At 60.3% G+C, this 14,112-nt stretch overlaps 1 protein-coding gene across 1 annotated transcript in view; it reads right to left on the reverse strand.

Annotated features, from left to right (window-relative positions):
• TCERG1L (transcription elongation regulator 1 like) overlaps positions 1-14,112 on the reverse strand; it is an 82,145-nt gene that overhangs the window by 25,100 nt on the left and 42,933 nt on the right. The window contains 1 exon segment of the mRNA XM_037051289.1: positions 5,089-5,107. Within this exon segment, the coding sequence (XP_036907184.1) occupies positions 5,089-5,107 (19 nt within the window).

The following is a 14,112-nucleotide window of genomic DNA, read 5'->3' on the forward strand; positions in this document are numbered from 1 at the left end:
GGCTGCAGCCTGGACACACCGTCCCCCCGAGCCGAGAACCCAGGGGGCTGCTGCCATCAGTACTTGGCAGCTGCGAGGCGCGACGAGAAGCCCTGGGAGGAAAACATTCACCCGGGGAAGTTCCTGCATGGCTGCAGTGTTGGGCACGCGGGGCCGGGCATCTTCGAACCCTGGAAACGAGTGGTCAATTCACGCCTAGGCCCCTGTGGGCCCTCCGTGCGCTGCGTGCGGCGGGAAACCACACTGGGTAAACAGCGGGCAGTGTGCACAACCCCCCTGGGCTCGCGAGTGTCTAAGGACAAGCTGTTCTAGAAGCTTTGGGCGGTGGGAAATGGCTGTGCTCCCTGTGACAAAGCGAGGTGGAGAAGGACCACGGACAGGGAGTGCTCAGCAAGGCTGGCCTTGCAAACACACCGAGACCGGCATTGATATTGCTGATCAGTGAGAAAAACGAGGGGGCGTTTTCATCACGGGGCTGGGGGCTGTGATCTGGGACGGGACAGACCCTTCGGTCTGGCGACCTGGATTTCCGAGCCCCTGGTGAGGGGTCCTCTCCCCGAGGCCTCGCAGGCGGCGACAGTTCCCTGTTGGTGGTACAAAGACTAGTCAAGGCTCGAGCTCTCCTTCCACACCAAGGTGGAAAACGTGAGTGAGACACACAGGACAGTGACAGGGGACGTGGGGACGTCCTCACGGAGACCGTTGGAGTAACAGACACAGACTGGTCTCTCCTGCACGGACCCTCCGTCCAGGGACCTCCTGGACACGCACAGACTTTCGGAGGCAGCCTGTGCCGCGTCCTCAATGCTGAGATGGAGCGGACGCCCTCGGCCCTGCCGGGAACATCTCGGATGGGGAACTGGCCCCAAACCAGTGGGGACAGGGTTGCCACAGGGCAGACACATGGCCCACCACAGTGAAGGGATGTCAGCACACTCTGGTCAGGCCCGAGGCCTCCTGCCCATGTGACAGATCGGGGGCTCCCAGCTGCACCTGGGATTTTCCAACGTGGCCTCGAAAGCCAGTCTCTCGGGTCGGGCATGTGACGGTGACATGCTGAGTGCATTCACGGTTTGTGTTTACAGTGCCGGCTGGCAATCCGGCAAACGTAAGGAGGCCTAAGACTAGAACATGCTGAACACAGAAAACAAGCGTTTTCTTCAAAAATCAAAACCAAACACCAAGCACAGTGTCTGCTCGCAGTCTGGCTGCTCTGTGTGCACAGGCTACAACGTGGGGACGAGGACACGGCACCCAGGGTGACCCCAAGCTCGTCTGAGCAGAGCGCTGCCCAGCGAGCTCTGGGCCCCAGGTCCCAGCAGGAAGGCCGGCCACCCTGTCAAAGCTCTGTGATGCTCCTTCTTCCCCTGACGTCGCCTGTGGCTTCCGGCTTGACCATCCCACACAGCAGTGGGTCAGACATAGCACTGCCCACGGGCTCCATGGGAAAGCCAGCAGGAGGGGTGCAGCCCAGGCCCCCCACCCAGAGCCCCGCATCCCGAGACCGACCTGGTGTCCTTCGCCACTGGCCGGGCTCGTCCTGTCCGCGGGCAGCAGCAGGCCGGGAGGGCAGGGCGTGCGGGCCCTGGCCCTGCCTCTCTCTGCGGGACCAGAACGAAAGCCATTAGTGACCACCGGTCACATCAGTCTGGAAAAACCAAACGAGGCTGAAACTTCGGTCAGCACACGAACACCACACGCACCAGGGACGGCACTGTCACCGTCACGTGGCCTGGAGGGCACACTCACAGCCAGTCCCTCCACCGGCCCCTCTGGGCCCGATCCACACACTGCAGCCACCGCACACCGACCAGGCCGTGCCGGCTACAGCCGGGAGGGACACATCGGTTCCCCAACAAGACAAGGGGCCCACGAGGGGCCTGTCCCACCCCCAGTGGACGTCTGTGCCAGGGCCTCTGGCGCCACACAGCAGCGCCGAGGGGACGGCCCTGGACTTGGGCCACACATGTCCGGTCTCCACAGAGGCGCTGCATCTGGACAGGCAGAAGCAGGAAGAGCCACGGGGACCCTCCAGCTGTCAAGGGGAGAGACGAACGGACAGAGGGTGCCATGGCCACAGGGAGGCATGCTGCCCCCCAGCTGTCACTGAAGACCCTGAGGGCTCCCCTGTAGCCGTCTGGCTGGGCAGGGTGTTCAGGAGGCTCTGAGCTCTGGCCAGGGCCACACGGGCCACTCCTCCACACAGAGGCAGCCCTGGCCACCAGACTCTAGGCAACTGTGACCGCCACCGGGAATCCCGCCTCAGGGCCTGGCTGTGCCAAGCGCAGCCTGTCCCAGGCTCGGCCCTGGGGAAGGGGCCATCTGCACAGCATGGCATTGGCGAGCAAGCCTGGCTCAGGGCCCGCCCTCTGCTGGGCGGTCTCTCGTGGTGCTGGGCGGGGCCTGTGGGAATTGCCCCCAGAGCCCACTGCTTGTCGAGGCGTCGATGTCGGGGGCGCCTGCCACTGGCTCTCTGCAGGCCCCACACAGGGCCAGGCTGTCCCCGCCCCAATTTCCATGTCTGCAGAATGGACTCAGTGGGTCCCTCTATCTCTGGTCGGAGAGCAGGGACTGGGCAGGCAGGGGGCAGGGACACCGCCGTTTGCTGTGACTCAAGTTGAATGTCACAGAGGCACTGCTGGGACATGGGGCAAACAGACACATGACACAGCAACCTGGGGGCCTCAGGAGAGTGAGCTCCATCTGAACTCACAGGACCACTCCCTGGGGGTCCCTCGGAGCAGGTGGGGACCCCCCCCAGAGAAAGATGCCCGGTCCCTCGGCATCCACGTCCAAGCCGCTCTGACCTCACCTCCTCTGTGCCTGCCCCCTCATTTTCAGTGCTCAGGAGACCGCAGAACGGGTGGACACCTAGTGACCTGAATGCCCAGCCACCCTCAGCCCCGGTGTTTTCTCCTCCGGTCACACAAGCTGTGAAGCAGCAGGGCGGGAACAAATCAGACCAATGACAGCCAGGCTTTCCGGGTCCCCTACCCCCCAACCCTCTGTAGAGCCCCTGCTGTGATGAGGGGTCAGGAAAGCTGCGTCTCGGCCTGAGCTGGGCCTGGGGCCCAGGGCCCAGACATCCACCACCCACACCTGAGACAGGGGTGCAGTTTGCCCAGGCGGCCTGGGCAAAGGGTTGCCGGTTTGGTTCCCAGTAAGGGCACATGCCTGGGTTGTGGGCCGGGTCCCTAGTGGGGACCACATGACAGGCAACCACACATGGATGTTTCTCTCCTTCCCCTTCTCTATAAATAAATAAAACTTTTAAAAAATTATTAAAATAAAGAACTTATGCAGATAAACCAAAACAGTCTAACTTGTCAAAAAGGCATCAGAAATGTGTCAGCATCTCCAAACTCAGAGTGATTCTGAAACTCAGTCTACTTTTAATTGACTATATATTTTGTTCTCTTGGTCTCAGTTTCCTCATCTATGAAATAATCTCCTGAGTCCCTGGCCCAAGGGTTCTGGATCCCAACAGCCAGCAGGACGCTGGAGCCGTCGGGGGTCTGCCCAGGACAAACACACAACCAAAAGAGGGGCCTGGGGCGGCTGCTGAGAGCATCCTCCTCCCGGCTCCCTGCTGGAGCCCCAGGCCTGCTGCCAGGACGGGACGAGCCCCACGGAGCCAGGTGGGGGAGGGGCTGAGCCTTTCTGGGAGGAGAAGCCAGTCGTGGCGTCTGACGGACTGTTCCCGGGGAGCCAGCCTGCTCTGAAGAATCTGTAATTAGGGGGCGCATCTCCTCTTGGACTGAGAAGACCCCTGACCCCAAGATGGTTTGTACCTCATGACCCTGCAGGTGCTGGCAGGTGGGAGGGGACAGTGGGATGACACGTTCCTGGGGGTTGCAGCCCATCGGCCATTGTGGGAAGGTTTACAAGGAAAACCCGCCCAGCACCATGTGCACGCTGGCCTCAGCCTGCAGCCAACGGGAGGGGCCACAGGGACAAGCTCAGCAGATGGGTCATCACTGGGGAACCGTGGCCTGGAATGGATGACTCTCCGCAGTGACCTCCGTTCTTGGAGAGGCCCGTGTAGGCCGCGGGGTGGAAAGACACTACTTGGAGTGGCTGGGGCTCCGGTGTTTGTCCTCCCGGGGGCCCCATTTCTGGACATGGGTGTTCTCACCACCCAGAGCAGCCCCACAGCACCCACGTTCAGGAACGGCCTAAGAAGAACGACGGGCGGCATTTGAGTCCGACCCCCCCCTCAAGCCCCACCTCAGATGGAGTCCTGCCGCGGCGAACTTCCTGCAAGGCTCCGGCCAGGCAGGGGCCACCGGCTCACGGAGCACAAAGGAAAACAGGCTCGCTGAGCTGATTTCCGGGGTACACAGCAAACTGCCGGGGAGGGCTCACGTTGCTTGTCTATTTAAGCAGCACTGGGCTCCTTTGAAAAATTTGATAATAAGGGCAAAATGCGATTTATGTTTAAGATAATAAAAATGACACACTCGTGTCCACTGAATGTGGCTCTAAATGAGGCCTGCAGAAGGCACGGATGTGCGGGCCCGCCTCCCCCGAATGAGCTGGAATGCGGAGGGAGAGGGCACCGGTGAAGGCGGTGGAGCCCGGCTGCAGCCCAAGTGGTACATCAGCATGAGCTGCTGGCCCAGGACGCCAATGAACGGGAGAGATGCGGCGGACCCCAGAGGGCCAGGGGGCTGAGGTTGGTGGGTGCAAGGGAGGCCTGGCTGCCGCCGAGTCAGGGCAGCCCAGAGCAGAGAGGATGCCCCTTAAATCCCCCCTTCCCTTCGGGCCTGCCCACCAGGGAGGCCTGAGCCCAGAGCACAGGCGGCGCCCTGTCCTTGTGACTTGGTCACTATGTTGTCCTGCAGCTGAGCAGTTCCCAGAACACACGGGACCCAGCAACCGCCCTGGACCCTCAACCTGCAACTCTCGCCCTGCAGAGGGCAGAATCCCCAGGGAGCCACCCCTCCCCGTGCTGCAGAGAAGCAGGGCCACCGGCATGACAGGGCACAGAGGTGGCAAAGCCTTGAACGACTTTACCGGGACACGAGCGACCATGGGTGGTGCCCACTCCATCACTCGCTGGTTACGGGAGAGACCCCCGGGAGGCACTCTAGGCTCCTCCCAGCCACTTCTGGTCCCATCGCAGAGGGGCAACCGCCAGCAGGTCCGAAGCCCTGACCACATCGCTGTGCCCAGCGACCTCAGTCCTTCCCGAGACAGACAGTCACAGCTGCTGCGTCAACATGGGGTCAAAAGTGCATGTGAGCACAGTGCGCCCAGCTGGGCACAATACACGTGTCCAAGGCCTGGGGCTGCGTGTGGCCTGCCAGCGGTGTAGCTGGGGCATCGGGTGAGGACCTGGGGGAGCTGGGCAGGTGGTGAGTACCCACGATGACATGGTCAGAGACTCTGGGACAGTGACACCAAGCTGAGACCCCAAAGACGGGGAGTGACTGGGGTGCAGGGCAGAGGCATCATAAGGAGACATGGAAAAGCAAGTGCAGAGCCACTGAGGTGCTGGGGACTCAGCCCCCCCCCCAGGGGCCGGGGCCAGTGAGGGAAGACAGGACCAGAGCGGGGACCGAGGCCTGACCGGGGTGACACCCGTCACCCCCTCGCTTCCCGGTTTGGACAGCACAGGGAAAGCAGAGAAAGTGTGAGGACACACGTGTGAGATTCTCACTACAAATGACACCCCATCCATGCGCAATATATGCAGTGTGTGTGTACAGTTTTCACACGGAGGGGCCATGATCACATTTTATTTGCACACAAAGCCTGTTTCCAAGGCCGCTTTCTGCCATCAGTGCCGCGGCGTGGAAGAGGGGGGGCCTCCCCGTGGCCAGGACCCTCTGACAGCGCGAAAATTGAGCACACGGCCTCAGATGGTGCGCTCGCCACCTTTGTTATCTTAGCAGAGCGTTCACAGCCTCGGGTTTTAAAACTTCCTCAAAGTACCTTTTCACACAACCTCCAGTTATGCATGGAAGAGAAACACCCAACAGAATATGTTCTGTTCTAAACATCACTGTTAAGTTCATCAAAGGGAAACATTTCTGTGAAGAAATGTGATTCCATACGAAAGCAGTGGTTACATAAACGTGAAGTTTGTGAGGCCCCCATCTGTGGACTAGGAATCATGGTCACTGAGCATGTTCCACTATTAGTGACGTCTGTCACCTTGAAGCTGTGTCCCTGGGCTACCAGCTTCGATGCAGCCCAGGACAGGGGCCCTCGGGGCTCAGGCCCCCCTCCACACACATGTACCACCCAGCCATCCAGGGGATCCCCACTGTTCCCTGGTCCACGTGGTGGAGACACACTCAGTTCTGTGGCCAGCTGGGACCCCCGCCCACCCCACCAGGGAGCCAACCTGCTGTGGGTCTCGGTTAGAGTCCCAGCCTGGGAGGACCTGGAATCGGGCAGGGGAGACTGCAGCTACCCGGCCCCGGGGACCAGACTGGTGTCGGGCTCAGAACAGAGGTGAGGCTGGGGCCCAGGCAGGCTGGAATCATAGCCCAGCTGCGTCCCCCACTCCCCTGAAGCTTGGGGACACTCACCCACCCTCTCCAAGTTTCATTTTTCCCAACAAAACAAGCAGAAGGGCCCTCCGTATAACAGAATGCCACCGGAAAGGCTGCTTCGACAACAACCCTATTGCCACAGGTGTGGGGCTGGGAGCCAGCAGCCAAGGGGTGGGCCTTGAGGGGCTCTGGTGTGCCCCCTCCCGGTGGGCCAGCACCAGCTTCTTGCTGTGAACCGTCTCCTTGTACAAGGGCACTACTTCCATCACATGCACTGCACCCTCACGACCTCCTCTGACCCCAGTCACCTTCCAGTTTCCAAGTATCATCCCAGCAGGATAGAGTGCACTCCATGAACTTGTGGGGGGCAGGAACATGAGAGACTCCGGCCACGAACAGTCTGCAGGGCGGCGCTCTTGCGACGGGACTCTAGCAGTTATAGGGGCAGAAACGACCTCAACCAGCCCCGCCCTCTCTGCACGGGCTCTGCCTGTGGGTGAGCAGGCCGAGGGGACCCCAGGACCCACCCTGCGGGTCAGCAGGCAGGGGTCTACATCCCTCCCCCTCAAGGGCACACTCAGCCCCGGGCCAGTTCTCCCCCGGGTGTGTCGCAGCCGTGTGCAGCTGGGCGATCACTCTAGCACGAGCGGTTCACGGGGGCCACCTGACAGCCCCCTCCGACCCTCTGGGGAAGACCCCCCGTTCCTCCCGAGGCATCGCCACTCCTGGCAGATCAGGGTGTCGAAACAGAGCCCCCTCCACAGAGTGGCGACTCTCGGTGCGTCTGCGTGTGTGCACATGTCCACGTTTCAGATCAAGTCCCCCTCCTGACTGTTCTAGACCCTTCCCAGGCCCCCGCGTCTCCTGTGTGGGTGCCCCCCACAAAGTGCGCCCACCCGGCCCTGGTTTGCTGGACAGGGAAGTGTGCACAGGGCAGGGGGGGAGGGCGGCGTCAGCTCTAAGGTGCTGGGGCCTCACGGGGTCCTTGTACCTGAGGGCCTCGTCAGGTGTGTCATTTGAGAGGAATAAACATCTATTTAAACAATTCTCCCAGACACAAATCACAATCTGTGATAAACCCACCCTAACCGAACCCATCTGAATGACCGGCGGGAGCAGAGACTCACCGGGGTGTCTGCCACCACCCAAGGGTGCACTCAACCGTCCGCCTCGACGGGACTGTGCTGGAGGCGATTACACAGGACTCGCCCACCCCAACCCACCCACCGTGCACTGGACCACAGCACCGCCAACGCCCCTGCCCACCGCCCCGCCCACAGAGGCTGCGGGCCCCCCTGGTGGCTGCAGATGAATCTGCACGAAAGTCCCGTCCCCACGGGGCGGGCTCGTGTTCCCACTGTGTCGATGCCACAGGACTGACGGCATGGTGCTCATCTCAGCCACTGCGATTAACTCAGACTTGTCTTAAAGCAACTCCTTTCAGTTATTCTCTTCATTTGCAAGAGAGACGCTCCTCCAGTCATTCGGTACAAATGGCTTTAATTAGCTGACGGCAAACACAGCCTTGAATCAGCACAGGCTGGGCGGGCAGTGAGCTGAGAACAGACGCCCAGAGAGCGGAAGAGGACGGTGAACTTGGACCTCCGGAAGCCCCAGTAACAGCCACGCCTGGGCCCATCTCGGAGGTGTGCTGGAATATCGGTGACACGTGCGGATCTGGAAAGTCCCAGGGGGGAAAGGAANCCGCCGCCCCGCCCACAGAGGCTGCGGGCCCCCCTGGTGGCTGTAGATGAATCTGCACGAAAGTGCCGTCCCCACGGGGCGGGCTTGTGTTCCCACTGTGTCGATGCCACAGGACTGACGGCATGGTGCTCATCTCAGCCGCTGCGATTAACTCAGACTTGTCTTAAAACAACTCCTTTCAGTTATTCTCTTCATTTGCAAGAGAGACACTCCTCCAGTCATTCGGTACAAATGGCTTTAATTAGCTGACGGCAAACACAGCCTTGAATCAGCACAGGCTGGGCGGGCAGTGAGCTGAGAACAGACGCCCAGAGAGCGGAAGAGGACGGTGAACTTGGACCTCCGGAAGCCCCAGTAACAGCCACGCCTGGGCCCATCTCGGAGGTGTGCTGGAATATCGGTGACACGTGCGGATCTGGAAAGTCCCACGGAGGAAAGGAAACCGATCTTCCTGCAAAGGCACGAGAACAGGCTGAGCACCGAGTGTGGACGCTTGTCCTTGGGTGTCTGGCATGACAGGCAGAAGGGCTGCAGAGGTTCCGACCGGATCTGCGACTCGGAACGTTGGTGTTGCTCACTCCCAAGTCGGCCTCAGCTTCCGTTCTGCTCAGGGGCTGGCAGAGGCCTTTCTCAGCAGCCTCACAGGGACAAAGGCAACGCCTCCAGTTACCCCGCACAGCAGCCGTCACACGAACCCAGGGTCATGCGATGACATGGTGAGGGAGCTTCGCCGGATCGGACGCTGGGGATGAGAGCTGCATCCGAGAGTACACCCTTCGCAGTCCCACCCCTACCCACACAGCCACCCCGGTTAGTGGCCCTGCTCCCCTCAAGGGTCCTCCCCCCCATGCCCTCCCTCCTGCCCTACACGCAGCTCTGACCCTCAGGACGAGGCAAGTCCCCCGAGCAGATGCTCCAGCTTGAGGGTAACAGAGGAGCACCGGCCAAAAGCTGATACAGAAGGCAGAGGCTCGAGATACCAAAGACCGTGACCTCGGTGATGGCAAGGGTCATAGGTCAAGTCACTGCCGCCCCACCCCAGCTCCTGATGCAGCAGGTCTGTGAAGAAGGAGCGATGGTCGAGTAGGCATAGCTGTGCACCTCAGGCAGGTCCACGCCAACCCCAAGCTGTCCTGGGCCCCCGCCTTGCCCAGTACACAGTGAAGGACTTCCTGCACCCCAGTGGGGAGTATGCTGCGGGCACTGCTCGGTGCAGGCATGCAGCCTCATGGCCTCATTCAGGACTGACCCTCCCCACCCGGTCCCCTCCCACACTGGGCTGGTCTGTCCTGAACTCCCTGATGGAAAACCCGAGGCTCAGATAATCTGCCCTTTTGGGCAGGTGTCTGCTGGGTCCCCTCTTCTGCCGCAAAGTTCCCAGCTTTGTCCACACCCGCTTCCTTATCCCCCAGACACCAGACTGCCCTAAAGGGCCATGTCTAGGCTACTGGCTCCCCCTGTGGAGCTGTCTCACAGGCCACAGCCGTGCCCCTGCCACTGCTCTGGGGGACTCAAGATGCACAGGCGACGGGAAGAAGAAAGACACCACATCCTACAGCATGTCGCCCACGGCTTCCGCGCCCACCAGCTCACCACGCCCTCTGAGTCACCACCCGCCTGACGGAAAGGGGCTTGCACAGACGTGAGCATGAGTGAAACGCCCGCTCTGCACGCTCTGCGTCCTGAGACGCTCTTCCCGTCCTGAGAGGCAGCCTTCCCTCCCCTCGGTCCCCAGCACACTCCTCGGGGAGAGCCAGGCAGACCCACTGCCACCAGCCTCTGGTCAGCGCCGGGAGCTCAGGGCTCCTGACAGGGAGGTGGGAGCCCCGGCCGTCCGGGTGGTGGATGGGTGGCCTCATGGATGTGTTTTGAGTGCCTGTGGGAGCCCCGACTGTTTCTGATGTGATTAACTTCACCAATGGAAAGGGTAATGAGTTGAAATAATGGGAATCAACGTCCCGCCTGACATGGCAGATCGCCACGGAAACGAGGTGCTGGGCTGGTTCCCGCGGGACACGGAGGAAGTTGTTCCAGGTGGTCAGAGTCCCCTCCTGCCTGCGGGCACGTCACCCATGCCAGAAACACGCAGGTCACGCCAGAGACAAATGAGCTTCTGCAGTAAGCGGCGTGGAGCTCCGAAAATCAACTTCCCGGTCAGCAGCCCAGCATCTAATTAGCTCCGCAGAAGCGAAGCCCAGTCTCCGTGTTTCAGCTCCTTCTGCAATCAATAATGCACACGTCATTTACATCGATTCAGGACAATTATTACGGACAATTCAAAAGATGTTTCGCACACAGGCCTCGATGGTCTGACTCGGATCTGCTCGCATGTGTGAGGGAGACACATACGGGGCACATGCCTCCGTGCCTGTCTTTCTAAACCAGTTCAAATTGTGATAGCTAATACATCCACTGTTAATTATTTGAATTTCAAAAAATGCAGGTGGACGGCACATGGAGAGCTTCCCTCCCCTCGTTAAACCCACAGAATTAACGAAGGCTGCCGCGCCGCTCTGTGAGCGCCCTTGGGTGTTTGTGCACCTACAGACCAAAGTTCTTCTCTGTGTACAGGTGGGCCGGAACGAAGCTCGCCTTGCACCTTTGTCAAAAACCTGACACTTCGTCAAAAATCTGACACTACGTCTTTGAGATCCGGGCCCTTAAAGCCGCATCGTCCGTTTTACCCACTCACGGCCCCCGTGGCCGGGGTGGCCAGCACTGGCCCCTCACCCCAGAGGTGTGCACAGAGGTTGCTCTGGGTTTCGCTGTCACAATTCTCGCTGTCATGAGCGGCCACGTGCCCCCGCCTGGCCCCCGAGGAGTCCGAGCCACGTCAGGGCAAGTCTCCTCGGGGCACTGGCTGCGTAGGAGGCTGTACAGCTTTGTGGTTTGATGATGCTGCCACATCGACCGTCCCACTTTTACTTTTAATTAATGAGTGCAGCTCCCACCCTCATTAATTAAGGGGGCGGGGGGGGTGCCGGGCTTCCTGCCCCCTGGCCACAGGGTGGGCTCAAACTCCGGCCTGTGCCAGTCTGAGGGTGACAACACGCATCTCAGAAGTGCACTCACTGTTGGTACCTCCATTCAGCAGACGCTCACTGAGCACCTACCACGTGCCACACACGGTTCTCGGCCCAGGGGGGGGATATCAGGAATGGAAGTGATGACATCCCAGCCTCACGGAACTGAAGTCCTGATGGAGACACAGAATCGGTCCCGCTGCGTCGGGGTCCCTTCCACGTTCTCCTCCTCCTCCCCCATGGGCTTCGTCCTCCCGCCTCTGCTGGGCGGCCTCCTGGTCCGAGACGCGCTCGGGCCCCGGGACCGAGGCTGAGGACAGCAAGGTGCAGGTCACCTTCCGACTTCCACTGGGATCACGGTTTCGTGCCCCGGATTTTTATAGTTAAGGGGTCAAACTCACTGTCCTTTTCTTTCAGGGCTTCTGGGTTTTCTGTTGGGTCAGATAAAAGCTACTGCCCTGCCAAGTACACGCGGTTCTGCCCCGGTTTTTTCTAGAGCTTCCAGGGTGTCTTTTCCTCACACCCATCTGGACGCCGTCCGGGTGAAGGTGTGGGGCGTGGACACACCTCCGCCAGCACAGGCGGCTTCCCTGCTTCCTCCACGCCCTGGCGACCACTCCACATGACATGAGATGCCTTCTCCGCCTCATGGGTGCCTGTCCCTGGACGTGCCATGCTGTGCCGTGTGTGACCCACAGCTTTGCCCAGACTTTTGAGGGGAAAATGAGGATGTGCATTACATGTGAGTGGCACTAATTCCGTGCCTATATACATGTTTGTAATTCTTTCATTAATGCTCACGTGTTAAGAATAACTGTGGAAAGCAATAATAACATCTGTATGCAAAATAATACGCTGGAATTCAATAATTGGTTTTATATATAAATAGACATTGAATTAAAAATTTAAAATAAACGATTTCTTTCCTGAAAGTTTGAGCCAAAAACGTGGGTACACATTGTACACGGGAGCACATCACACCCAGCAGAATATGTTAATGGTCATCGTCACGTATTGAGCATTCGGGTCAAAGAGCAAAGAAAGGCGATGGCTGAGGGGTGCCCACATGTCCCCGAGTCCAGCCACCGCAGTTTCCCACTGACAGCGGCAGGGACCCCGGAGAGGAGCCCTTCTGGGGCTGGGAGTCCTGCCTTTGTCCCCATGGCCAGCCGGCTCTCAGATTCAGCCACACCCAGCACCTGCTCCAGGTGCACCTGCTCGGAGCAGCTCCAGGCCCCTCAGTGGATGCAGCCAGTGAACCTGCCTCTGTGAACCTCAAGCCCATGGCAGCCTGTCGGCAGCGAGGGGGTGTGTCTGTCTGCCTCAGGGTGGGCGCCCCTCAGCCCAGACCCAGGCCCCATGCTGCTGCAGGAAGGCCCGTCCCACCAAGTCCTGCATCCGGAGGCTCAGAATGGCGAGCATGACCAGAACCCGCTGACAACCCCAAACCGAGGCTGAAAAAGGAAATCCTGTGGCTCGAGGTTAATCAGTGCCCAGAAGCACTTCCCAAAAGGGCCTGACTTATTTCTGGAGATGCCCCTGGACTGGCTTCCCTGGTCCCGCCCGGCAGCTCCGGTGGGAGGGGCCCCACCCGCCCCAGGAATCCTCGGGCACCTTCACTTCCCAACACAGAGCAAACACAGAGGGCACCCCGCCGCCCTGGGGGCCCGCTGGCCCCGCCTTGCTGGAGGGGATGGTGACTCACCACAGCAGCATAGCCCATGCCACCTGGAGCGAGCAGGTGGTTTGGGGTCGCAGGTGACAGAGGGGGCAGAGGCCACCCTGCCAGGAGCACACGCTACAGCTCCACCTGGAATTCAGGGACCGTGGTGAACGACGGCCCTCGGGAGCTCAGGCGACGGTGAGAGTCTAGTGGGGCAGCAGCTGCGCTCGCGAACGGTGCTGAACCCCAGCGACAGCCCGGTTCGCTTCCTCTATGAGAGCGGCAGGGCGGGCGGGGCCGTCCTTCAAGACCTTCAACGGGGACATGGTGACATTCCTGGGCACAGCACCTCAGACCAGCGTGCAGCCACGAAGGACGGAGTGCCCAGGGAGGCTGGTGGCAGAGAAGGACCCCAGGCAGGGCAGCGCGTTTCCGGAGGAGGACCTGAATTCTCCCCCAGCCACATGCTGACCTCCACGTGCACAGGTGAGAAGCGGGGTGCAGGCGGCGAGATCCGCCTCAGGTGCGCGGTGCCCCCGCCGGGCTCTGTCCAACGCCAGCCGACCCACACTTCCCAGACCAGTCACGGATGGAGACAAGGACACATTCACGAGTCAAGTCCTTTCCACCAGCAGGAAGTTGGGGAACAGCCTCCCCACTGCCCCACGCGCTGTGTCAGTGGGCGGACTCTGGCCCAGGGTGACGCCCTGGCTGAGGGCTCGGCCAGCCTGTGTAGGGACCAGCCCAGGGCCTTGGCCTCGGCCCCTCGCTCTCCCTGGGGCCCCTCCGCAGCCCCCGAATCACGTCCAACGGCTCATTCGGTAACCAGGCCCATCCTCTCTCAAGCCCATCCCATCAGGCCTGGCTCTACGGCCTTTTGTGCCTGATAAGTGGTCCCCTTAAAAGGGGAATGAAAACGTTCATCTTGGCACTTCCCGCTCCGTCCCAGCAGAGCCCTTCCGTGGAACGCCGCAGCCCCGGGAAGGCGAGTGGCGCGGCATAAATTAAACACATGCAGGCTACTGGCTGTATTACCGACTCCTAAAATGTGAAGCTATGAAATCTAAACAGGTTTTCAATTTCTTCTAATGTCAAAAAATGGCAATAAAATCAAAAAGTGAGAGGAAACGGGAGAAGGAGCTAGACTCGAGATCGGCGTCCTCGGGAAACCGCATTAGGTGGCAATGGGTCCCCGGCGGCCTCTCCCAGGGGCTGCCGC

This window comes from Sturnira hondurensis, unplaced genomic scaffold (genome assembly GCF_014824575.4).
Source record: "Sturnira hondurensis isolate 20B ecotype Veracruz unplaced genomic scaffold, ASM1482457v3 Scaffold0007208, whole genome shotgun sequence".
NCBI classification, from domain to species: domain Eukaryota; kingdom Metazoa; phylum Chordata; class Mammalia; order Chiroptera; family Phyllostomidae; genus Sturnira; species Sturnira hondurensis.